At 39.8% G+C, this 26774-nt stretch overlaps 1 protein-coding gene across 1 annotated transcript in view; it reads right to left on the minus strand.

The window, feature by feature from the left end:
• Positions 1–26774, minus strand: part of LOC134344928 (short transient receptor potential channel 3-like) — a 139529-nt gene that overhangs the window by 55943 nt on the left and 56812 nt on the right. The window contains exons 3-7 of the mRNA XM_063045061.1: positions 21850–21903; positions 17968–18156; positions 14334–14498; positions 2866–3082; positions 2536–2769 (exon numbers count right to left, since the gene is read on the minus strand). Of these exons, the coding sequence (XP_062901131.1) occupies positions 2536–2769; positions 2866–3082; positions 14334–14498; positions 17968–18156; positions 21850–21903 (859 nt within the window). The remainder of the gene's footprint in view (positions 1–2535; positions 2770–2865; positions 3083–14333; positions 14499–17967; positions 18157–21849; positions 21904–26774) is intronic.

Below are 26774 nucleotides of genomic sequence, written 5' to 3' on the forward strand. Positions count from 1 at the left end.
TTTGTTACAGTTGCACCATAAATAATAAATAGTAATAGAACCATAAATAGTTAAATAGTAATATGTAAATTATGAAATAAGTCCAGGACCAGCCTATTGGCTCAGGGTGTCTGACCCTCCAAGGGAGGAGTTGTAAAGTTTGATGGCCACAGGGAGGAATGACTTCCTATGACGCTCTGTGCTGCATCTCGGTGGAATGAGTCTCTGACTGAATGTACTCCTGTGCCCAACCAGTACATTATGCAGTGGATGGTAGACATTGACCAAGATGACATGCAATTTAGACAGCATCCTCTTTTCAGACACCACCGTGAGAGAGTCCAGTTCCATCCCCACAACATCACTGGCCTTACGAATGAGTTTGTTGATTCTGTTGGTGTCTGCTACCCTCAGCCTGCTGCCCCAGCACACAACAGCAAACATGATAGCACTGGCCACCACAGACTCGTAGAACATCCTCAGCATCGTCCGGCAGATGTTAAAGGACCTCAGTCTCCTCAAGAAATAGAGACGGCTCTGACCCTTCTTGTAGACAGCCTCAGTGTTCTTTGACCAGTCCAGTTTATTGTCAATTCATATCCCCAGGTATATGTAATCCTCCACCATGTCCACACTGACCCCCTGGATGGAAACAGGGGTCACCGGTACCTTAGCTCTCCTCAGGTCTACCACCAGCTCCTTAGTCTTTTTCACATTAAGCTGCAGATAATTCTGCTCACACCGTGTGACAAAGTTTCCTACCGTAGCCCTGTATTCAGCCTCATTTCCCCTGCTGATGCATCCAACTACGGCAGAGTCATCGGAAAACTTCTGAAGATGACAAGACTCTGTGCAGTAGTTGAAGTCCGAGGTGTAAATGGTGAAGAGAAAGGGAGACAAGACAGTCCCCTGTGGAGCCCCAGTGCTGCTGATCACTCTGTCTGACACACAGTGTTGCAAGCACACGTACTGTCATCTGCCAGTCAGGTAATCAAGAATCCATGATACCAGGGAAGCATCCGCCTGCATCGCTGTCAGCTTCTCCCCCAGCAGAGCAGGGTGGATGGTGTTGAACGCACTGAAGAAGTCGAAAAACAGAACCCTCACAGTGCTCGCTGGCTTGTCCAGGTGGGCGTAGACATGGTTCAGCAGGTAGACAATGGCATCCTCAACTTCTAGTCTGGGCTGGTGGGCGAACTGGAGGGGATCTAAGTGTGGCCTGACCATAGGCTGAAGCAGCTCCAGAACAAGTCTCTCCAGGGTCTTCATGATGTGGGAGGCCAATGCCAGCGGTCTGTAGTCATTGAGGCCGCTGGGGTGCGGCATCTTTGGCACAGGGACCAAGCAGGACATCTTCCACAGTACAGGAAAGTACAGTACAGGAGCTGTGCTAATGAACGAATGACACCTGTTAAACTCACCTCAACATGTCTTTTACATTTTAACCCACCATGGACAATAGAAGAGTCACTGTTGCAAACAGCGCACTGAGCAACACTGTCATTATTTTGACCCCTATTAGGCAGAGGTACACTTTAGTGTAGTCTGGGGTGACGTACGTTTTATATTTTCTTTTTTTTGGAACATTCTGCCATGGCACGCTCTTGCTCTCTCTCTCGCTCGTGCTCTCTCTCTCTCGTGGTCGCTCTCACGCTCTCTCTTGCTTTCTCTCTCTCAATCGCTCTCAAAAAATTGATTTCTGTGATATCTGGGAGACGTGGGATGTCTGCTGTATATGCCGCACATAATTCAATATACTTCTATCATGTCATCGCACGGTTTTCTTTGCTCCGAGGAAAAGAGAACTGTCCTACCTAATCTTTCCTGAGAACTTAAGCCTTCCTGGTAACACTATCTGAATCTTCTCCACATCGTGTACTGATATCCTTCACATAGTGTGGTGATCAGAACTCCCTCTAACCATAGCCTTCCTATTGTGAGATGACAGATCTGAGCTGTTCTGATGCAAGATCATCAACCTGGACATGCTGACTTTATCTCTATGGGTGCTTAATATATCTAGCACTTCTCTTTTTCGTGCTCTAAGCTGAGTGTCTAAGAACGTGCAGCTTCAGCCACCTTTGAATTTGCATCCAGGATAATATATGACCAGAGGAGAAGGAATTTCTTCGACTGTCTACAAAAGTTACAGCAGCAAAGCAAGAGACATCACCAGAAAAGTCACAGTTTTAAAAACAGCACTACGTGTCAGCAAACAGCCTGCTGGAACTCGGCATGTCGAGTGGCATCTGTAGGAGGGAAGAAATTGTCGACATTTCGGGTGGACAAATTGTCAACATTTCAGGTCTAGATGCAGGGTTTTGACCCAAAACATGAATGATTCCTTTCTCCTCCACAGATGCTGCTCGACCTTCTGCGTTCCTTCAGTATATCGTTCGTTGCTTTGGGTTCCAGCATCCGCAGTCTGGTGTCTCTAGTTGTTCAATATCAGCTTCACCTAGTTCTATTAGACTATATTATTAATCCAATGGTCTTGGAGTTCAAGCAGACCTTACTAAATGCACTCAAGCCAAACAGTAATGAATGTTACCTTACCATAGGTGTAGTACTCCACTTCTGGTGGCAACGGCACAAGTGACAGGTTATTATCCTTCACAAGTTCATCTACAAACTGTTGTGCTTTTGAAGCTTCCAGAAATGCCAGGAATCTTGCTGTGAATGCAGCTATAAAAATTGACAGCATTCCAAAATCTAGAAGATTCCACATTTGGAAAATATACTCCCGTGGTCCTTCTGTCCAAATTTCCTTACATTCAGTCCACATCATGCCTATAAATAGATTATTTTGGACAGTTACTTTTCACGCAATTCTTTGCTATAAGTAAGATTTTATTACATACACTTTCCATGAAGGAATCTACCTACCTAGTATCCACACCATGATTAGCATTTCTGTCCAAGTAAACATGGTGGTTTTCATTCTGAAGACTTGTTCAGGATAATCCAGGACTGTGACATTGGGTAAGGTTTTGATGCCTTCAAATCTGTCAGAGGCATTAAATACTAGTAAACACAGAAAGATGATGAAGGATGCTGCATGCATCACAAACTTCATGAAGGGACTTCTTAGAATCTTCCCCAGCTAGAAGAAAGAAATTAAAATATGCATCCATCTTCTAGATACATGCTGATAATCAGTATTTTTACCTCAGAAATAACTGTGCACCCTGTTAAACACCTGATGTTCTCTTTTTTGAAACTGACTTTCACACTGGAAAACTACTTAAGCATTACCACCAGAAGCTGATATCCCATTTCCTCCTATCATGCTCCTGCTGCATTTGACTCTCTGGGTTGCAGTTCCACTGAGGTGGGAAACCCTCGTCTAACTGCATGTGTTTGAAGACTGAGTGCATTAACTCTTTCAGCAATGAGCCTCAATTTTGCTCTTCCTTGACAACTACAAATAACTTTTTTTCCAGCTGGAATCACATATTTTGTTAACAAGGAACATGAACAGTAGTTACTTTGCATTCTAGTCCCTAACTTATCAATATCTTTAATATTGTTCTGAGGTAGATGAGCACATCGAATGCTGGAAGCTGAAGTTACAACTTTCCTGCTCTATGCAAAATCAACATTAAATAGTCCATTTGCTAATTAAATCATGGACATTGAATTAACGTATTGTTTTACAATCTTACATTGTTATAGAAGGCATAAGGTAATAAAAAAGCCTTTATATAGCTGTGCATTTCCCTGATGGCTGTAATATCCTTATGGGACAGCACATTTTCCAATTAAACAATGGACAATGCATTAAGGTATCATTTTGTAATCTTAAATAATTGTATAACTGAGGAAACATCAAAAGTATTTGCAAAGCAGCACCTTTTCCTGGTTGGGCAATATCCTCATTAAACATTACACTGGCTAAACAAATTAATGGAAATGCATCAATGCAAACAACAGGAATTCTGCAGATGCTGGAAATTCAAGCAACACACATCAAAGTTGCTGGTGAACGCAGCAGGCCAAGCAGCATCTATAGGAAGAGGTGCAGTCGACGTTTCAGGCCGAGACCCTTCGTCAGGACTAACTGAAGGAAGAGTGAGTAAGGGATTTGAAAGTTGGAGGGGGAGGGGGAGATCCAAAATGATAGGAGAAGACAGGAGGGGGAGGGATAGAGCCGAGAGCTGGACAGGTGATTGGCAAAGGGGATACGAGAGGATCATGGGACAGGAGGTCCGGGAAGAAAGACAAGGGGGGGTGGAACCAGAGGATGAGAAGGGGTATAGTCAGAGGGACAGAGGGAGAAAAAGGAGAGAGAGAGAAAGAATGTGTGTATAAAAATAAGTAACGGATGGGGTACAAGGGGGAGGTGGGGCATTAGCGGAAGTTAGAGAAGTCGATGTTCATGCCATCAGGTTGGAGGCTACCCAGACAGCCAATTGGAGGAACAGCACCTTATATTCTGTCTGGGTAGCCTCCAACCTGATGGCATGAACATCGACTTCTCTAACTTCCGCTAATGCCCCACCTCCCCCTCGTACCCCATCCGTTATTTATTTATATACACACATTCTTTCTCTCACTCTCCTTTTTCTCCCTCTGTCCCTCTGACTATACCCCTTCTCATCCTCTGGGTCCCCCACCCCTTGTCTTTCTCCCCGGGCCTCCTGTCCCATGATCCTCTCATATCCCCTTTGCCAATCACCTGTCCAGCTCTTGGCTCCATCCCTCCCCCTCCTGTCTTCTCCTATCATTTTGGATCTCCCCCTCCCCCTCCCACTTTCAAATCTCTTACTCACTCTTCCTTCAGTTAGTCCTGACGAAGGGTCTCGGCCTGAAACATCGACTGTACCTCTTCCTAGAGATGCTGCCTGGCCTGCTGCGTTCACCAGCAACTTTGATGTGTGTTGCTTGAAATGCATCAATGTACTGTTTTCTGATCTTAAATCATTGTATAAGTTAGAGGACAATAGAAGTCTTTAGAAAGCTGCACATGAGTTTTTGAGATCTTGAACTTTTACAATCAGTGTTACAAGTTTTTCCTATGAATCATGGTTGTTGTAAAAAAAAAGCTGACTAGAACTCCGACAACAGTTACAGTGATCGATAACAATAAAAAAGGTAATGGATAATGCATGTATGAATGGAGCTAAACTAAGCCTTCATATAAAAAGCATAAATTAAATCATTAATTAAATTTTAATACAAAAATACCTGGACAAATTGATATGACAGTGAATCAACTACCATCAGTTCAAGCCATTTTAAATCAACTGATGGTTCCATTCATCTCTGTTTAAATGTTAAAATGTCAAAGTATTGATTTACCAATTTAATAATTTTAGCTCCAGCAGTCAAGGCCCAATGAAGAAAGGCTAACAAGGAAAGCGTGTCGTATCGACCGCCTTATTTAGTTTGGATAGTCTCGGAGTCATAAACAGCTCGGAAATTGCCCTTCAGACCAAATCTCCATGCTGACTACGGTGCCTTTGTGAGCTAGTCCCATTTGCCTGCATTTGGTCCATATCCCTCTAAACCTTTCTTATCCATTGTCCAAATGTCTCTTAATTTGTAGTTATACATCTCGACATCACTTCCTCCTGGAGCTCCTTCTGTATACCTACCACCCTCTGTGTGAAAAACTGAGGCCCCCTTTAAATATTTCCCCTCTCTCCTGAAACCTATGCCTTCTAGCTTTAGACTTTCCTGGGTAAAAGTCTGTGACCACCCTTATCTGTGCCGCTCATGACACTCTATAAAGTCACCTCTCGTCCTCAATGAAGCCAAGCGTGTCAAACATTACCTCCACCATCTTGTCTGTCTGTGTTGTCATTCTCAGGGAAATCCATAGCTGTATCTCTAGTTCTCTCTGTTCAACAACATACTCCAGGATCTCTTTGTTTAGTGTACAAGTTCTGCTCTAGTTTACTTTCCCAAAATCCACCATTTCCCAATTGACTGGCTTCCATCTGTCATTCCATTTGATTTAGATCCTGTTGCACCTTAAACAATCTTCTTTCCTGTCCACCACCACCAAGTTTAGTGTCACTGATTATACCATCTGTATTCTCATCTAAATTGTTTCTCTACATGGCAAACGTTAGGGGACCAAGTATGAATCACTACAGCACACCACTGGATTGTCAAGTTGAAAAACAACCTTTCAAAACCATCTTCTAACTCAATCCACCAAGCCAATTTGGTTAACTCACCCTGGATCCCATGTGATCTCACTTCCCAGACCAGTCTATCATGTAGGTCAAAAGTATCACTAAATTCAATTTAATTCACTTTATTCTTCCTGAGGAACTTTGATTGTGCAGTGGTAAGGACAACATCACAGAACTTAAGATACACAACACCACACTACATATAGTTAAACACAATATAAAATACTCACAAGATTATGTAGATGACATCTTCAAAAGACAATTAAATTCGTGAGACACAATCTGCATATGCAAAGCCATGCTGATAATTCCTGATCAGTCCTTGCGTTTCCAATCCTGCTCTCAGAATTTCCTTCAGTAAATGAGCCATCATTGAAGTTAAACTCACTGGCCTGCGGTTCTCTGGCTTAAAAGACTCATATAATGTTCCCAGGAAGAACCGGAAAGTAAGATGTCATGGGCTGGATGTGATCTATGGCAATATGATCCTCAGGTGCTAAAGAAATTCAGCATGTCCCCATCAACTTGGACCAATGTTTATTGATGCTCCATAGAAAGCATTCTAACTGGAAACTTGGCAGTTGCTCTGCATGTGACCACAAGAAACTGCAGAGATTTGTGGACATCACAGGAAACAACGTCCCCTCTATAGAATCTGTCTAAACTCCTCGCTGCCTTAGTAAAGCAGTCAAAATAATCAAAGACCCCAGCCACTCCAGACATTACCTCTTCTCCCGTTTCCCATTAGGCACAAGATACAAAAGCCTGAAGCTCATAACACAAGGCTCAAGGGCAGCTTCTATCCTACTGTTATCAAACTCTTGAATGGACTTTTTGTCTGATAAAATGTACTCCAGGCCTCACAATCTACCTTGTTAATGATCTTGCACCTTATTGTTTACCTGCACTGCACTCTTCTGGTAGTTTTTAAACTTTATTCTGCATTGTTATTGTTTTACCATATTCTGGGTCAATGCACTGTGTAATGATTTGACCTGTATAAACAGTATGCAAGATAAGCTTTTCATTGTATCTTGGGGAGAACTCGATAATTCACAGCAAGTGAGTGCAATTTAAATATAAAAACATTGAAATTCAATTGCATTAAACTCAAAAAAATGTGATATCTGACCAAATGTTTAGGCCATTAACTATTCAAATACATATTCAATCACACATTTCAAAGTAAATTTATTATCAAAATATATATATGTCAACATATATAACCCTTAGATTTATTTTGTTGGAGGCATCACAGCAAATATAAAGAAACACTATAGAATCAATGAAAAATTGCATACAACGAAGACGTTCAAACAATCAATGTGCAAAAGAGAACAAACTGTGTTACTACAGAAAGAAATAAAAACAAACAAAATAATAATAATAAATAATAAATAAGCAATAAATATCAAGACCTTGCGATGAAAAGTCTTTGAAAGTGAGTTCATAGGTTGTGGGAACAGTTCAATGGTGGGGTGAATGAAGTTGAGTGGTTATCTTGAACCAGAGTCTGATGGTTAAAGGGTTAAAACTGCTCCTGAACCTTGTGGTGTGGGTCCTGAGGCTCCTTTACCTCCTTCCTGATGGTGGCAACTAGAAGAGAGCACAGCCTCGATGGAGGGGTCATTGATGATAGATGCTGCTTTCCTGTGACAGCGCTCCCTGTAGATGTGCTCAGTGATGGGGAGGGCTGTATTGGACTGGGACATATCCACTACTTTTTGTTTGCTTTTTTATTCAAGGGCTTTGGTGTTTCCATTCCAGGCTGCGATGCAACTACTCGGTATACTCTCCACTGTGTATCTATAGAAGTTTGTCAACGTCTTAGATGACATGTTGGATCTTCTCAACTTCTAAGGAAGTAGAGACGCTGCTGTGCTTTCTTTTTAATCGCACTTGCATGTTGGTCCCAGAACAGATAATCTGTAATAATAACACTGAGGAATTTAACTCCACCTCTGATCCTCCAATGAGGCCTGGCTCATGGGCCTCTGGTTTCCTCTTCCTGTAGTCAATAATCAGCTCCTTGGTCTTGCTGACATTGAGTGAAAGGTCAATGTTATTACACCACTCAACCAGATTTTCAGTCTCTCTCCTATATGTTGATTTGTCACCACCTTTGATTTGGACAATGACACTGATGTCATCAGCAAACTTTAATATGGCTTTGGAGCTGTGCTTAGGCACACAGTCCTAAGTGTAAAGTGAGTAGAGCGGGGAATAAGCACAGAGCTTTATGGTGCACCTGTGCTGACTGAGATTGTGAAGAAGATGTTGTCGCCAATCCAAACTGACTGGGGTCTGCAAGTGGGGAAATTGAGGATCCAATTGCACAAGAAGGTATTATGGCCAAGGTCTTGAAGTTTATTGATTAGTTTTGTGGGATTAGTTTGATAGGATTGAATGCAGAGCTGAAGTCAATGAACAGCACCCTGATGTATGTATCTTCACTGTTCAGGTGTTCCAGGGTTGAGTGAAGAGCCAATGAAATGGCATCTTCTGTTGACCTGTGGTGATGGTAGGCAAAATGGATCAGAAGCAAGTCACTCCTCAGACTGAAAGGCTGACACCAGATGAAATTATGCCCTGATCAAAGTCTGCACAATCAGCAGTGGAGCAGAATGGCAGAGGAATGTCGAACTAGGAAGCAATAACCATATCAGTGATAAAATACACTTGGAATGAGAAATAAATCTGCTGACATAAACTGAGGGAAGATCTTTATTTGCCAATGCATTTGCTCTCTGCACCTCAATTTGCTAAACAATCACAGTCAAATCTGAAGCAGAGTAAAAGCTTTGGCTCTGACAGAAACATAATTCAATTAATCAGCCCTCATTAGGAAATTATGTGATGTTTCGTTCCTTAATCTATTTGCATTGAAGTATGAAACCTTCTCTTTAAGGAGAGAGCTTTGAATGAATTTTTAGCAAGTCTATTATGACTCCTGGTAGTCAGTTCCAAAATCAAAGCACAAAGAATATTCATGGTTCTGAACTAGAACACTTTGATAAATGAAGGGTGCAATTGGTAAATTTATATTTTGTTTGGCATATGTACTAATCATCATAATATTTTGAAAAATTCTTTGCCACATGAGAAGTACATCAAAAATTTATATTAATTATATTGTTCTGCTTTGTTTCCTCAATGAAAAATTAAACCGTTAGTTCCCTGAGCTGAGATCATTAATTCTTCACACCCTGAGCATAACATTTGGAAACATCAGCATATTTTTGGAAAATGTAGCTAATCATAAACACAAGAAAGTCTGCAAATGCCGGTAATCCAGAGCAACACACACACAATGTTGGAGGAACTCAGCAGGCCAGGAAGTGTCTATGAAAACAAATAAACAGTCAACGTTTTGGTCCCAGACTCTACTTCGGGACTGGGAAGGAAGGGGGAAGACTTCAGAATAAAAAGGTGGGGGGAGCGCAAGGAGGATAGCTAGAAAGTGATGTGAAGTCAGGTGGGTAGGAAAGATAAAGGGCGGGAGAGAAAGGAATCTGATAGGGGAGGAGAGTGTACGACAGGCGAAAGGGAAGAAGGAGAGGCACCGGGGAGGTGACAGGCAGGTGAGAAGAGGTAAGAGGGCAGAGTGGAGAATTGAAGAAGAAGGGAGAGGGAATTAAAACATTTTCTACTAGAAGGAGAAATTAATATTCATGCCATCAGGTAGCTATTAAACTCTAGAGGTAATTCAGGGTGAATAGTTGTGCACAGCATCAAGGAGGAGTAAATGTAAAGAAGAGTTGGTAGAGTCAGGCAGAAACACACTGTATCCCCTTCCTGAACTGGTGTGTGAACTAACTACTTCTTTGTGATGTTTGCAGGCAACAGTTTAGCTATTTGGACTGTTTACCATTATGCTGCACTAAATGAGCTGACAGCAAAATTACAGGTGATGGTGACTGATCATAAGAAGTGATATTGTCATGCTAGGAAGCTTCCATACAGTAAATGCCTCAGCACTACGATTGTTAAAACATGCTAAGGCCCATAGACTGATGAAGAATAAATAATCCATTTGGTCATCTTAGGATAGTGCCAGCTGATTTAGTGGACTGCTCTCGTTTATCATATTAAAAACAACCAAAGATCAATAATTGTAGATTGATTTCTCAAAAAGTAATGAATTCTGAAAAATTAAGTTAGGTTCCCTCTTGCTCACTGAATAAGTAAGTAGTATTCTTTGATCTTCTCTCTTTAAAGAAAATCTGCCTTGGAATTCATTCATATTCCAAGCATGTTACTTAGTGAAATCAGCCCATTGTACTCTTCCCCTAAAATTCAATTCCAATGTAATTTATTTATCTGTGTTTAATGGTCCTGGATGAATTTCTTGGCAAAATTCCACCAAATAGTTGCAAATTCTTTGTTTGCAGCCAAAATTCCAACGATTTGTAGATAGTCTCAACTGCCTCTGTGCTGACATTTGTTGCATGTTCTAAAACCAGACCAGAAACTGAGAAAATGATACAGCCTCATTAAAAACCTTCCTGTTTGTGAAACGGGAAATTGAAATGAAGATAACTAAGTGTAACCTAAAACAGTAATTGATTATTTTTGTGAAATGTTAGACATTATACTGGCCTCAAGATACATAAATCAACAAGGGATCTATTCAATCAATAGCCACATAATTTTCCAGCAACAATAGTGACCTTTATCTACCTTCAAAGTCAATCTATCCCTCAGTCAGTGAACTTATGATTATTTATTATGTTAATAAACTAATCTCAATATTCTAGATGGATTTCAAAGTAGATGACGACAGACAAACAAGTTCCAGAACATTAATTTTTGCACCAATATGAAAAGTTGTTTGTAAGTGGACTTGGATAATTTATCAAGCTGCACTTTTATTAAAACTGTGATATTAAATCTTCGTTTAAGAAAATCCTGGACATGCAAAACAGCTCTCCTTTACTACAGCTTCACAATATAGTTCCATGATGTTTTATACAGTGTCAAAATTTATAGGAAATAGCTGATGTCTTGGTTTTTCCTTCTTTTCAACAAAAATCCTTCCTACATATAAAAGAAAAATTCAGGAATTTTACAGTGCTTGATTTCACATTGGAAGTATTCTGAGGACAGCTACTTTATCTAATTTGATTGCATATATGTGTTTTTTCTTGTTTCCAACCATTCTGGCAGGCCTTTCAAGATATAAAGCCCACTAGAACAGTCGGAGATAAAATATTAACGAATTCCAAAAATATTCACCATCTGACTGCATGGTTTATCAATGGGAGCTGTGCTGTTTGCATAATTTCAAAATATAATTTTTTAGAAGAGCAATATAGTTATTAATGCAGGGTGATTACACATGTGCATACATTATGGAAACAGCTTCTAAAGTAAAAATTCTCTCTTTTATATTTATTCAGTAAAAATAAATAAATATGTGGGGTTTCCAGTGTTTAAAACAATAGTTATCTAATTACTAATGCACATTTGATCAAAGACATGTTGAATACCATGGTGTTAGCGAAATCAGATGCATGTTTGGAGTAAAACATACATCTCTGGTTTCCAGGTGTCTCCTCAGGAAAATAAAGATCATGACTGTTGGCGATCTAGATAACATCTGGGTCAAAGATTGTTTGCTAATACGAGAAATTAAAAATACATTAGAAATACGAGACTTTGTTAAATTAAAGCAGAGCTGAAAGGCTGCCTTAATTTAAGAAAATCACATGAATTCAAAGAAATAATTTATTCTGTTAGTTGGATGCTTACTATGTGGTAGTGTACAATATCAGAGACCTTCTGTCAGAAACATAGATGTTACTAAAATAGGTATAAAAGCAATTCAATACAATTCACTTCCTCAGGTAAAGTACTGTATCCCTGAATTACGGTAAACTGTGATGACAATGTTGAATGATTATGCAGATTATGAAGCAGACAATGGCAAGTTGTTTACTACAGTATGACAAGTCTATTCTGAAATTTTCAAACCACCAATTATAACCAGAGTAGTTGTCCAAGTACACTTACAAAAAACATATCATATTAGAGTAAAAAAATAATTTCCTACTCCTGACGATTGTTTCTCTATTTTCAACTGCTTTAGTTTTCTAGTACATCTTCCATGTTTCAAACCTGCCACATGAAAAATGTTTTGAGTTAACACAATAACATTAAACCATGACACTGTAAATCAATGTGAGGTTCTTAATGGCTCCTGCTGCAAATTCAAGCTATTCTTTCACCTTTGCCTTACAATATCAATAATTTTATCTATATATCTCTATAGTATGGGCCATTTTTCAATAGATTTTTATGATTAGAATTTTATATAAGAGCTCCACAGAAGATATCCATGATTTTCTTAAACATATGTACCAGAGAAATGTTGTTTAAAAATTACATCACTATTATTAAACATTATTTGGATCAGCCAATAACATAGTAAAGGTACCAATTTCTTAAAAAACATTAAAAAAAATATAGAAATGCTTTAGCCTTGAAACAGTTCTAAACCTCAAAAGGAGTGCTAAGCCTTTGATGTGTGGTTAAGTTAAAGCACGTCCAGTGTATGAAACCTTTGATGCAACTGAACTGAAGCCTTTACTGAGAATTGAATCAGCTTTCCACAATTTTTCATCTTCTAGTTTCACCATCACAGAGGAACTCCAGCGTGTCACATTTTCAAAAGGCTGGGGAAGGTAGGACGAGCTGGTGATGGTTGGGATGAGAGCAGCAGGGGGAGGGGCAATAAGGGGTGGGCTGGGATATATTTGGGGTGGAACCGGTGGTAAGAGAACCTTGCACTTTGGGGACAGATCAACATGTGTTCAGCAGAAAATATAAAAGGAGGATCTATGCATGGACCATATTAAGTTGATCTACATGTATGATGTGCCAAAGCTTCTTGTGGATTGTGAATGAACAAAGTAATTTGACAACAATGGCATCAATGTGTGCATTAATTGATTTTTGACAACTGTATATGACAGCCCTCCATGCCTGTTTTTAGTGAAACTCCCGGTTTCTTTGGCTGCGTAAGTCAAGGGAAGACACAATCTGGTCCTGCCAAACTTGTGAGATTGAGACGGTTCTTCCACCCTAATCCTCAGTTTGTGTGACACTGTGCTACCCTGTTACAAATTAGTGCCACGAAATAAGAGACAGTACATATGATTAAAGGGATCATATTTATGAACCTTAACTTAAGTGAAGGGATAGTAAAGAAAAACAAAAAGAAAAGGGCCCATTTTAATTAAACAGTCATTGTGCACAAGTTGGAGCTCAAGGCTTCACTGATATTCACCGATCTTCAGTCGATCTTGGCACCTGGGACCATAGAGTCATGGTCCCACACAGTGTCGAATCCTACGACCGGTTCTCTCCAACATCCTCTCTCTTCAGCTCCCGCCAAACAAAAGCCCCATGACCAACCTCAGTGTCCCTCATCAAACCTACCCCCAGTTCCATCATCCTAATTGGATGGCACACATTCCTCATCATCCCTTATCTTCAAAAATAACCCAAACATGCTGAAAGCAGAATGAACTGCTCTTACAGAGCTGCTAAATGAAATACCTACAGCATAACAGTAAAAATGTGAACCAGGGCATTACATTAGTTTCTTTCAGTTGTGGACATTTCTAAGCCTTAGTAGTTTTAAATGAAAATTTTATCCCTTTAATAATGGCTTTAAATTGGGCAAGATAAAGTATCTGACGGAAATGAAAAGACAAGGGCAAGCCTCAGGCAAAATTTAGAATGAAAAGAGTTGAATTTCAAAGTACGCATTTCTACAGCTACATTTGAGGAAAATAGAATGAGAAATGACAATGAAGTACTATTGCCATTGACAGTAACATTGACGTCCAAACTAACACACAACATGTGCAGATTAACTTGCTGCTCACAAATTGAAAACTTTAATTTATGTCTTCATGCCCTGCGGCTTTATTTTCACATTTAAATTGTGAAATGATGCAAGCAATGTATATTTGTAACTATTTTCATAAAGAACCAAGCTTTGAAAATATATTGTGGGACATTAGTCATGTTATGTTGAGCTGAATGTACTTATAATGGAATTCATTTGAAATAAACTGATCTATGGCAAAGATAACATATTAGATAAGTAAATTTGGGACAGCTGGGCTAAGGTTTTGTATGCCAATGCACCACTTTGATTTCAAAGCTTTTTGAAATTTCTTTCATAAAGACAACACTGCATACCTTGCTACATGGTGCAATCCAATAGCCAATTGCAAGAAATGGGAGTCCAATTGCAATAACGAGCACCACAAGGCATTTCATGGTGATGGGCTGCTCCCGTAATCCTGAGAGGTTTTCATACCATATTGTGAGTAGCTGCTGCTGGCAATTTGGATGGGCTACAAACTGTAAGGAACACACAATTATTGATTACAACAATACCTCCAACATATCGGTGGACATTCCGAAACTCTTCAGTTCTCATACATTTATTTATGTGAATGAGCTTTCAGAAAAAAATGTAACAGAATGATTGTCAACGGCAACATTTGTCAAATGTCAACATCCACAGCAAATTGTAATTGGTCCCATTCAGGCTTTGCTTTACTGATAGCATTCCTTCCTCCAAGTCAGAAGGTTCACGGTCCGAATTTTGCTCTAGACAGCACTGGGAACTGAAGGTTAACTCTCAGTTTTTGGTTGGTGTCCAGCAGAATATAGCCATCCAGTGGTGAATTCCCTTTGATAAAAGGATTGTAGGATAAAACCAGTTCCCCATCAACTTCTATAAAAATCATCAGAGATAAGAAAAGAGTGGGCTCACTGGAATCATGCTAACTTTCAGAATGGTTTTGCACTGAAAGAACGAAATGTCCTCTTGGTGTAATAAAACGTCCTCTCTGATCCACCCTGACTGTTAACTTTTACCACCCTGAATCTTAGCTGTTCTAGCACAGGTGTAAAGGCCTGGCAGAGAAAGAGGGATCATTTAGAGGCTGCAAATGATAAACACACAAGCTGCTTCAGATGCTGGAAATCCAGAGTAACACACACAAAATGCCGGAGAAACTCGGCAGTGTAGGTGTTATGGTTTGTAACTCCAAACCATTAAACTAATTCAAAGGAAAACAAGAGAGCTGAGATGTGAATCTTAATTTGTTCTTTAAGCAAAGCACTCACTTATCATGTGGTAGCATCATTACCTATGCAATTCACTTATTTTTACATACAACCCATAATTAATTATTTAAATAAAAATGCTTTATCAAACAATATATTTACAGTATTAACTAAATACTACTGAAATATTAAATGCACAACCCTCCTCTATGCTTAGCTACAAACTCTTTCAATATAAAATGCATCTTAACTATATACAATATAATACCACTTCTATATCCATACATCCACAGCAAAATTTAACTTGTCCCATTCAGGCCTAAAGATTTAATCGCTGTGGAGGATTTCTTACTCTTGTGGGATAATGTCTTTCCTGACAAGGGGGTGGGGATCACTCTGCTTGGCAGGTGAGACTTGTGGCTGTGAAACAATCCCAGGTTCTGGGTGATGGTTGTAGGAGTTGACTCTGAGACTGCAGGAAGTGGTTCTGACAGCAGCAGCAGCCCCCCTTTCTTCTTCATCCTTTTTGTTCTAGTTTGTGCATCTTGATCTTGGAAGCTTCATTTAGTTCAATGGAATATTCTCTTATTAATCCTTCTATTGCTCCCTTTATGAACTGATCTCTCCTTCTGGTTTCCTCATCCACAGCATCGTCTGACAAACCCTCTGTTTTCCATAGACTCCTTTTTTCTTGACCTTCCTTTCATCCAGCTGGGCTTTGGTCTTTGTATCTACTTTTACAAGCAGCTTTTTGTCTCCCACTTGAAGTTAATGCAATATCCTTAATGCACGCAGAGTGGATTCTGGTTCTTTGTACTCACAAAAGCTGAATATTTGCAACTTTCCTGAAGTTCCTAGAACTCTTTTCCTGCTTTAAATCAAGCAACATTTTGCATGTGCCTGCCTGATTAACATATCTGAAACTTTCTCAGATATGTTGCCTACAAAAACGGTTATGGTTGGATCACTGCTTTTGTCACTTTTACGCTTCCTAAGAGCAGTATGGTCCTTCCTTGGTCCAATATGCTTTCCAATCAGAGAGCACCAACACCTGTTTTCCCTCTATTGGGTAATGGTTCATGGTGTTCAGCATGAAGACAGTTGTGGTATTATCCAGTACTTTCCTTAATTTGCAAGGGATGTGACATGCAAATGGTGGATGGATCTCCAATCACGTTGTAATAGTCTCAGCAACTCACATCCCCACAATGAAGGCCCTCTTGGTTTTACCATAAACAAGCCCAATGTGGCTTGTTGGTTGTTGTATTTTTTTTTTGGAGTTACTTTTCTCCGGTTTAAGTTCTTAATTGGATATCTGCAGGCTTTAGTTTAATATTTTTGAATGCCTCTCAAACCCATTTTGTGGAATGACTGAAACAGCCAAGCATGAGTTCAATTCCAATTTAATTAATTTGCTGTTGACTTCTGCTGTCGGCCATATCACTTGTTTATAGTTAATTTTCACATTGTAAATTTCAAGGCTACATAGTCCTGTGGCACTCTCATCATTATCAGATTTTTCATCAACAGCATGCAGATTGGTGCTTTTTTTTTTAAACTGCACCTTGACTTTTAATCTTTTTCTCTTCCCTGTGCAGTCCATTTATTTTTGTCTGACTGACATGCTCCTTGTATGTGTCCTACTTTGCCGCATTTTCTGCAAGTTTTGCCTTTAAACCTGTACTGCTCTGGTGTATGCAAGCCCCTGCCACAGTGGTAACACCATTTGTTCATCCAGGCTGATTTCTGTTTCAATTCTGCATTTTGTTTATGCTGTCCTTCATTCCTGACTGCAACTCAGTTATGTCTGTCTGTGGTTTCCACTGAATACGGCAATTTTAATTGCTGTTTTAAATGCTTTAGTTAGGAGTTGTTTTTGAATGCTTTCTTATAAGATTCCACAAACTAAATGATCTCTCAGAGCATCATTAAGCACATTGCTGAACTGACATTTTATTTATTTTTAAACAGTGCAGCCTTAAAGTTTGAGGTAGTTTTAAAACTGCAGTTCCTTTATGGATTATCTGATACTTATTTCTTTTGATCATTGCTGTCAAAGCAGCAGATACAAAAATTTCAGATAGACACTCTATATCCATTGCTATTCCACGGACTGTTTGGTTGATTTTATCTAACCAGGGAAGATCAATATTGGGAAGGTTAAAATCTTTAGTGTACATACTTATTTAGAATTTGATTCTTTGCAATATTACTCTTTAGGGGTTTCCAGATAGATAAGACTGGCTGCCAAGGCTCACGGAAGTTTCAAGTATCTGTACAAATTAGCAGCATCTAATGTCAAAATGGTCCCCAGTGCAGTTTTAACTAGGGCCAGAATGAACTTTGCAATAACTTTCCCTCGAGCTGAAGCTGTCTTTGCTGATAGTCTTTGGGTATAAAAGATATATTCAGGAAAATATATCTGAAACTTTCTTCTCTGAAACCATAATAAGTCTCACAGAGTAAAATGCACCCTCTCAAAACACAGGGTTTCCATGTGAGACCCTTCTCAGATTTTCATTCCTGCCAAGTACTTAGTAGTTATGAGGGAGCTAACGACCCCCAACCCTGATCTTCACCAGCCTCTGTCATTTCTATCCTTGGCATGAATGAGTCAGCACTATGCAGTCATTGTAAATGAAACCCAAAGCTACTTATCTAGAGCAAATAAAATACTGGATGTAAGTTCAGAGTGCACATTGTTAGTGGAAACTGTAAGTGTAACTAAATGGTAAGACTCTAAAGGAAAGTTTACCTTTTTGACTTCATATTTGATGGCCAGTTTGACACGGGTCAAGCCTGCTCTTTGACAGTTGTGTCCTTCATCTTGATCAGCTTCCACGTCACCATTCAGAATAGCTTCAACTTCCTCACTGTCTCGGCACAGGTCGAGGACACCAACGACAAAGTCTTTGCACTGCATAGATAGCTTGCGATAGTCATTCTATATCAAAACAATAAAAAGACACTGCTCAAGAAATTGGACTCATAAATCATTGTGGGTATTCATTCTGTCTATGGAGTACAAAAATGAAAAATTGTTTAAAAGTTATATTTTCTCTCTAATTTTGAAAAATAAATCTTCACTCTTTTGTTTCCTCCATGCCAAAATCCCCAAGCAAGTTGTGAAGAGAGAAAGGCAGTCTCAAAGTTGGGAACACTAAATGTTCATATTCAAAAGCTTAAGCTTTTAGGGAATTACATCTTTTCGAAGCATTTCTATGAAAATTCAGCTGAAATTGGCCATATACAAGATGCTAAAATAGAGACATCAGATTATATTTCCATTAACTCTGGGTAGCACCCATTACTACATTACACGGTATTTCTATATTCATTTATGGCACGTTCACATTGCTGACAATCTTGTCCATTTGTATTTGTTTGGAAGGATGGCGTGGCATGACTTCCCTAAATCACTACGGTGTTTGTGTTAAAAACTGCTACACTGTTTGGTAGGAAGTTCTAGGATTTACATCCAGCAGTGATGAAGGAGCCATGATATATTTCCAAGTCAGTTTGGAAGGGAACCTGCAGGTAGTGGTGTTCCTACATTCAGACTGATTTTATCTTTATTGGCTGCAAAGGAATGCAATTTGAAGTTCAGTTGGTACAGTTGCAGTACATTTTGCAGACGTCACAAGGTGGTGATAGCACAAGGCGTATACATTTCCTGCAGTGGATGTGTTGCTGGTTTAAGCAGGCTGCTTCGCTCAGGAGCATTTTCTGACCTGTATTCCTCCACAAAAGTAGAGATTATTTTATCATAAAAACGGACTCACATCTTACAGTCAGAGGAAATGGTCTCGGGTGTCAGAAAATAAGTCACTCATTGCAGACCATCAGGCCTCTGACCTGCTTTTGTGGCTACACAACCATGACTTTATGATGGCAAAGCCAATAAATGTCAAAATGGTTAGATTCGCTCTTGCTGGAGACGGTGTCATGGTGGAAACAGTGCCCACCTCTCTACAGCACTTTGCTGGATATTGCCTCTGTTTTGTAAACAAGGAGATAGGTTAATTTGCTGGGAAGTTGCAAATAAATCTGAACTTAGTGCAACTATTGATGAAATACTTGCAGCCATGGATGAGATAAACTGAGCATAGCTGAAAGTCATTAATCTTTGGATGCCGTCCTCAAGAACTCCTGCAGTGACACCCTGGAGCTGTGATGATTGACTTTAATAACCCCTCTGTCTCCCTTAATATCTAGAAAACTTCAATCAAGTCATTCCTTAATCTCTTCTACTAACTTACAAGTAATATTGCAGTGTGATTTCTCCTTGTATGTGAACTCTTGGAATCCAGGTATCATTCTGATAAACCTTCACTTCACCCCCTCCATGGCCAATCTATCTTTCTGAAGATGAGTGTTCAGAATACTCTGGGTGCAGCTTAACCTGGATTTTAACAACTGTAGTCTAATTGATACCCTTTTGTGTTCCAGTTCTCTAGATCGGAGTGGCTGAATTCCAATAGCTCATTGCATGTTCACACAGCAGGAAAGAGAATGACAAGAAGCAGTGATGCTTCGAATGATTAGCCAGAATTACCGTCTGTGAACTCAATATGGGGCAGCACGGTAGCGTAGTGGTTAGCACAATGTTTTACAGTACAGGCAATTCAGGTTCAATTCCCGCTGCTGCTCATAAGTCGTTTGAACATTCTCCCCCGTTACCGTGTTAGTTTCCCCCAGGTGTTCTGATTTCTTCCCACAGTCCAAAGACCTATCAGTTGATCATTGTAAATCGTCCCATGATTAGGCTATGACTGAATAGGGGGATTGCTGGGTGGCTAAGCTCAAAGGGCCAGGAAGGCCTATTCCATGCTGTATCTCAATAAATAAATACAGATATAAATAAGTTTAAATATATTTTTAATCCAGTTCATTATTTTGATCTCCATATTTGCTCAGACTACTCTTGATAATCCAAGAATTCTGCAGAAGAAACAAGGGTACTGCAGAGCAAGCCACTCAATTCAATGTTTGAGTCCATTACATTGATAAAGTATTGAATGACTTTACAATGACTCATTTTTGATTCACTTTGGAAGGTCAAATTTGAAGGCCAAATACAGAATTAATGACAGGATTCTTGACCATGTGGAGGAACAGAGGAATCTTGGGGTCCAAATCCATAGATCCCTCTAAATTGCTGCACAAATTGATGGGATTATTAAGAAGGTGTATGGTGTGTTGGCCCTCATTAGTTAGGGGATTGAGTTCAAGATCTGTGAGGTAATGTAGCAGCTCTATAAAACACTGGCTGGTCCACACTTGGAATATGGTGTTCAGTGCTGGTCGCTTCATTATAGTAAAGATGTGGATGATATAGCGAGGGTGCAGAGGAGGTTTACTAGGAAGCTGGCTAGATTTGAGAGCATCTCTTATGAGGATAGGTTGAGTGAGGTAGGGCATTTCTCTTTGAGGCAAAGGAAGAGAAGAGGTGACTTGATAGAAGTGTACAAGATGATAAGATGCATAGATTGAGTGGTAGCCAGAGACTTTTTCCCAGGGCGGAAATGGCTAATGCAAGGAATCATAACTTTAACGTGATTGGAAGAAAGTATGGGGGGGGGGGGTTGTTAGCGGCAACAGCTTTTTTAAAACACGTATATAGTGGGTGCATGGAATGCTCTGCCAGGGATGGTGGTAGAGGGGGATCACAGTAGGGATATTTAAGAAACTCTACAATAGGTACATGAATGATAGAAAAATGAAGAGCGATTTAGGAGGGAAGGGTTATATTGATCTTAGAGTAGGTAAAAAAAGTTGGCACAATATCATGGGTTGAAAGGCCTTTACTGTTGTATGCTGTATATTCAGTGTTTTCCCATTTGGTTCATATAAAACAGGGCATTGACATATCCTCCATTTGATGGTATTATTTATTGGTCATCATAAATATTTTGGGAAGGAGAAGGATACATAAGAGTGTAATTGAATCATACAGCAGTGACATTTAAATGGGATAAAATTACATGATCATGCCAAAACTGGCAAGCCCGAAGAATGCATTGCTGGACTGAATACCATTGCTGATGGTACTCTTTTAAAAGGCAAAACAAAAAGTACTCTAACTGCAAAAATAAACATGGAACATAAGGGTAGCCATTTCCTCTAGACAGCAGGAATTTGATAAGCCTGACCAAAAACATGTATGTATGTAGCTGGGATGACGTAGAAGAAGAAGACAACTGCACTAACAAGTGTTTGCCTTGAAGTGATACACAGTACGTTGCTTTGATTTCCTTGCAAGTTAATGCCTGAGAATCCAGCACTCCTTCACTGGGGAAGAGGAAATGGTCAAGAGCGTGAACACCATTTTTATTAACTACCTAATTCATGGCAGCATAAGAATTGGAGCTGGTCAATTTAATTTCCTATTAACCAGCAGAGCAATGTAACTTGAGAAGGCCAGAAAGGAGGAGAAGAACAGGCAAGAAACATCTAGAATAACATAGAACTGTGATATAGTAAGTGAAGATATTTTCTGGTATTTGGTTGATCAAGAATCAGGGACTACTGTATATCAACTGTCTAACCTTTCACATAAATTATGGATTATGGCATAGAGTAACCTAAAAAGAGGGAATGGAGAAAAATATAACTACAAGAAAAGGTTAACGCTCACCGATGATGTCACCTTGTGTGGACCCTTTACCAATTCAATTTTCTTGTTTTTAAGCTAGAAAAAAGATAATGGCACTGAATAGGTGAGGTTACAATGTTCACACTGTTAATTGTTGGTATAATTTTATCATCAATTTTGCCATTCAATATATTGTCTCCTTGAAGAATAGTTGAGAACATGATTACCATAACATGAAGCTGATAAAAAACAGCAAAATAAATTTAAACATTTTGGTCAAATCCCATGTTAAGTATCACTGAGGAAAAACTTAAGGAGAAAGTCTGCACAGACTTAAAATTGGAATGTTGCTTTGTAAAGGCTGCCTTTGAACTCAGATCACTAATAGATAAATGAGAGCGTCTCATCTAAATTTGTCTGTATTTCGTGGGAAATAGAAATCACACCTCAAAAGAATAAAAAAATGCAATATGTCTGCCTTGCTGAGTTGACAGAGTGAGTTTTTAGATATTTAATTGCTCTGTTAACTTTGCCACTTTGCTTAAATTAAACAGAAAGGAAAATCTACCAATTATTAATCTGCAGGCAGATTGCAAAAAAAAAACCCTGGAAATTTTAACATACAGCACTGTTTACTTCAGAAGTGGCTGGTTAACAACCCATTTGGATGAAGTGAAAGATGATAAGAACCATTTCTGGATTGCTGTGCATCACTCGGAAATTCTGTTGCATTCTTCCTGACATTAGTAAGGCTTTAAATGATGTAATTTCCTCTTCATGTGTTCCTTTTCAAGCATTGTTGGGGAAATAGTTAGCATTTTCCTGGGAGAGCCATCAGTGATCATACCCAAGGCAGCTGAGGTTCCATTGTGTGGTATCAGGAAACTCCATACTTAAATTTTATCTTTCAGAGCCTCCCAATGGTACAGAACTACTGCCCAAACCAACCATCTTAACCCCTGACACAACCAAATACATGATTACTGACATAACACCCGTATTCTCTATGATGCCCTCCAAGCAAACACATATGAACATCAAATCTTGCACTCAACTTTCAATATGCACAAGGCATGTATAATCTGTTACATTTGGGCAGAGACAATATATCGAAAATTATTTGCTACAACCAAATTGCAAAGGCAAAAAATTTAAAAACAATCTTAATTCAGTCCAATAAGATCTCAATCCTCTACTAAGCCATCAACAGTTGTGATAACTACATGTTGGCTTGCATATATTGAAGTCCCAACAAAGGCATATAGATTTATCATAAATATCCAAACCAACTCCTATTAAATCTGGAAGTGGAGCACATTTGAGCTGTGCTGCATTCATGATATAAAAAACAATTTACTTTAATTATCTTAGTATCATCACCCCATTCTTTCTTGAGATTCAAACAAGCCTTCAAAGTTTTTCTATCAAAAACTCACTCCACTAGTTCAATTTCCAGTCTCACAACCCTCTATGTCTTATATTGAGCACAAGATGTCCACACATGGTTTGTGTGCATATAATGCAGGCGCCATGCATATTTTGTATTAGTGCACATGTAACTGTGAGTAACTTCTGTTCTTTCATGCACTCTACTCTTTTGTGTTTAATTCTCTCAGCCCTACCAGCTCTGAACCAGCATGGCACTGATCCTTCATTTTGTCGAGGGTTTCATGGGCCTGGTTTCGCAATGTTAAGATTTCTCAATCTTTAGTCACACCTGAACAAGTCCTGATCCTCTGATCATTCCCCACATACCAATTCTGATTCTCCAATCACCGGTAAGCTTCACCCTTCCACCCTGATCCGCTGATTCCACTCCCCACCCCCACCATTGTCTATAGATTCCCAGGAACATCTCCTACCATTATCCTTCTCCACAATCTCCACCCCCTCAACTCCAGGGGCTTCACTCATTCCTGGACAATTTCCCTTGTCTTGAGCAGAGCAGGAAATTTGTGCTGTAGGGAATTCAACAATACAAGAAACATGAATGAAAACAGTAATGCTCTGGGACTCATGAAAACCTGTCCTAGTGTTGTGTGCAAGATAGTGTATATAATGCTGGTAACAAATATGGATTTTTGCATCTGTGCACATGCAATTATGAATTATTTCAGTCTTTTTTGTGCACTAGAGGAAAGAACTTGCACAAATGAGCATCATGCCAGCATCTTCTGAAGGATTGTCATTGCTGGTATTAACTAACCCTTCTTCTCTGAGGTGTACTCAAAGCTCCTAGGAGAAGGGAAGTTTGACACACTGCTGTTGACTCCAGCAGAAGACCAGTTCATTCCAGCTGGTGACATCTGTTATAAAATATGTTGTATTGGTAGGAAGTTGTGGAGCTTCTTACAGAGAGAGAGATTTTACTCTTGTTGCCTTAACAATGAGCATCAGGCAATGCAGGCACATTGAGGGTCTTCGCCACGTTGCTGGCATGCAGCATTGCCACAGCTTTTAAGGTATAGTATGCATCAGCTGCAGCTACCTGGAGAGATCTGAAGACCACAGGGTAACAGCAAATTACTTCTAAAGGCAGAACAACCCAGATCAGCAGGTGAATGGTTGGTTACATCATTGCCTTTGAAAACCATCCTCTGGAAACATTGTTCTCTCGAGGTGGAAAGCGCTTCCAAACAACGCCTGAAGGCTACATCCTCTACACCAAAGCTGTTTCCCCATTCTTCCTATACCCTTCTTATTGAAATAGTCCTTGCCTTCTCCTTTTGTTCCTGTTTGTGCCAGGCCAAAATAGCTTGGAAAAAATACCTGTCTCAATATTGTGAAAAGCAATCTGTTCATTCATTGCCGCTTCACAGAACTTTCCACTGACTTGGTCCCCAACAATCCTTCAAGTAATTGATAATGCCTTTAAATAGCACAATTGTATGACTGCTTCCCACTGTTTAGACCTCGCTTCTTTGGCTGAAACAGCGTATTAGCGTATGCACTAACTTAACAGGACAGATACCAAATTCACATTGCTCAATAACTTGCATTCTCTATGTTCTCCAAGCAAAGGTGTATGATCCACATCATATCTTTTACTCAACCTTCATATGTACAAGGCATATTTAATCTATCTAAATTTCAAATTTATTTCGATAAGATTTCATAAATAAGACCCAACAACTGTTGTGATAACTGAATGCCAACTAGCATAAAGTCCTAACAAAGGAAAATAAATTTATCATAAATATCACTTCTGCTAAATCTGGAAATATACCAGATTTGAGTTGTATTACAATCATGATCAGAAAATTGCTCATTGAATTATCCAAGAACCACATATGAGGGTTCAAAATAAGCCTTTAATCCTTTTACATCTGAGTGCAACAGTATTCCCGAGTTTCCACCAGGGACTTGAATGGCTGACAGCAGTGAAAACCAAGAGGAAGCTACTGACATGATGAAGGAAGCCCTGAACATTGCCAGAGATGGTGGGTCTTTATTGCTGCCCAAAACGTAATGGGCTAGTAAGTAAGTAAGCTTTCAAAATTACTCTATCAAAAGTTCATTCTACTAGTTTATTCTCTAGCTTCAGAATGCAAATTGCATTTTAAAAAATTTATTATTTATCCCACACACTTTACAGTTAATTGTAAATCCAATCTTCCTTAATTCTAGACTGTTAGGTCACTGGCAATTACTTGTTTCTACTACTTCACTCTAACTCTTCATCATTTGAAATAACTTTAATCACTCAGTGAACTCTTCTGCTGAAGGAAAAATAATCTGTTTTTTTTTCAGGTCTTTCTTTGCACTTCCAGTACATTTCTCACACCAGGAAGCATCAATTAGAGAAATTGCATTTTGTTCTCTATCAGTTCACCTTCTATTTACAAGACTATTTCAAAACTGTCCAGGCTTGCACCGATTTTATGTAGCTTTAGAAGTTTATCTCTATTTCTCTGTCTTACAAGGATAAAGTTAATCTTGCACAGCAGAAGAATGGCATTTAAACGCAAACAACAGGAATTCTGCAGATGCTGGAAATTCAAGCAACACACATCAAAGTTGCTGGTGAACGCAGCAGGCCAAGCAGCATCTATAGGAAGAGGCGCAGTCGACGTTTCAGGCCGAGACCCTTCGTCAGGACTAACTGAAGGAAGAGTGAGTAAGGGATTTGAAAGCTGGAGGGGGAGGGGGAGATCCAAAATGATAGGAGAAGACAGGAGGGGGAGGGATGGAGCCGAGAGCTGGACAGGTGATAGGCAGAAGGGGATACGAGAGGATCATGGGACAGGAGGTCCGGGAAGAAAGAAAGAAAGACGGGGGGGGGTGACCCAGAGGATGTGCAAGAGGTATATTCAGAGGGACAGAGGGAGAAAAAGGAGAGTGAGAGAAAGAATGTGTGCATAAAAAAGAGTAACAGATGGGGTACGAGGGGGAGGTGGGGCCTAGCGGAAGTTAGAGAAGTCAATGTTCATGCCATCAGGTTGGAGGCTACCCATACGGAATATAAGGTGTTGTTCCTCCAACCTGAGTGTGGCTTCATCTTTACAGTAGAGGAGGCCGTGGATAGACATGTCAGAATGGGAATAGGATGTGGAATTAAAATGTGTGGCCACTGGGAGATCCTGCTTTCTCTGGCGGACAGAGGGTAGATGTTCAGCGAAGCGGTCTCCCAGTCTGCGTCGGGTCTCACCAATATATAAAAGGCCACATCGGGAGCACCGGACGCAGTATATCACCCCAGTCGACTCACAGGTGAAGTGATGCCTCACCTGGAAGGACTGTTTGGGGCCCTGAATGGTGGTAAGGGAGGAAGTGTAAGGGCATGTGTAGCACTTGTTCCGCTTACACGGATAAGTACCAGGAGGGAGCCTGAATGGTGGTAAGGGAGGAAGTGTAAGGGCATGTGTAGCACTTGTTCCGCTTACACGGATAAGTACCGGTACTTATCTCTAACTTCCGCTAGGCCCCACCTCCCCCTCATACCCCATCTGTTACTCTTTTTTATGCAC

Source organism: Mobula hypostoma, chromosome 4 (genome assembly GCF_963921235.1).
Source record: "Mobula hypostoma chromosome 4, sMobHyp1.1, whole genome shotgun sequence".
Lineage (NCBI taxonomy): Eukaryota > Metazoa > Chordata > Chondrichthyes > Myliobatiformes > Myliobatidae > Mobula > Mobula hypostoma.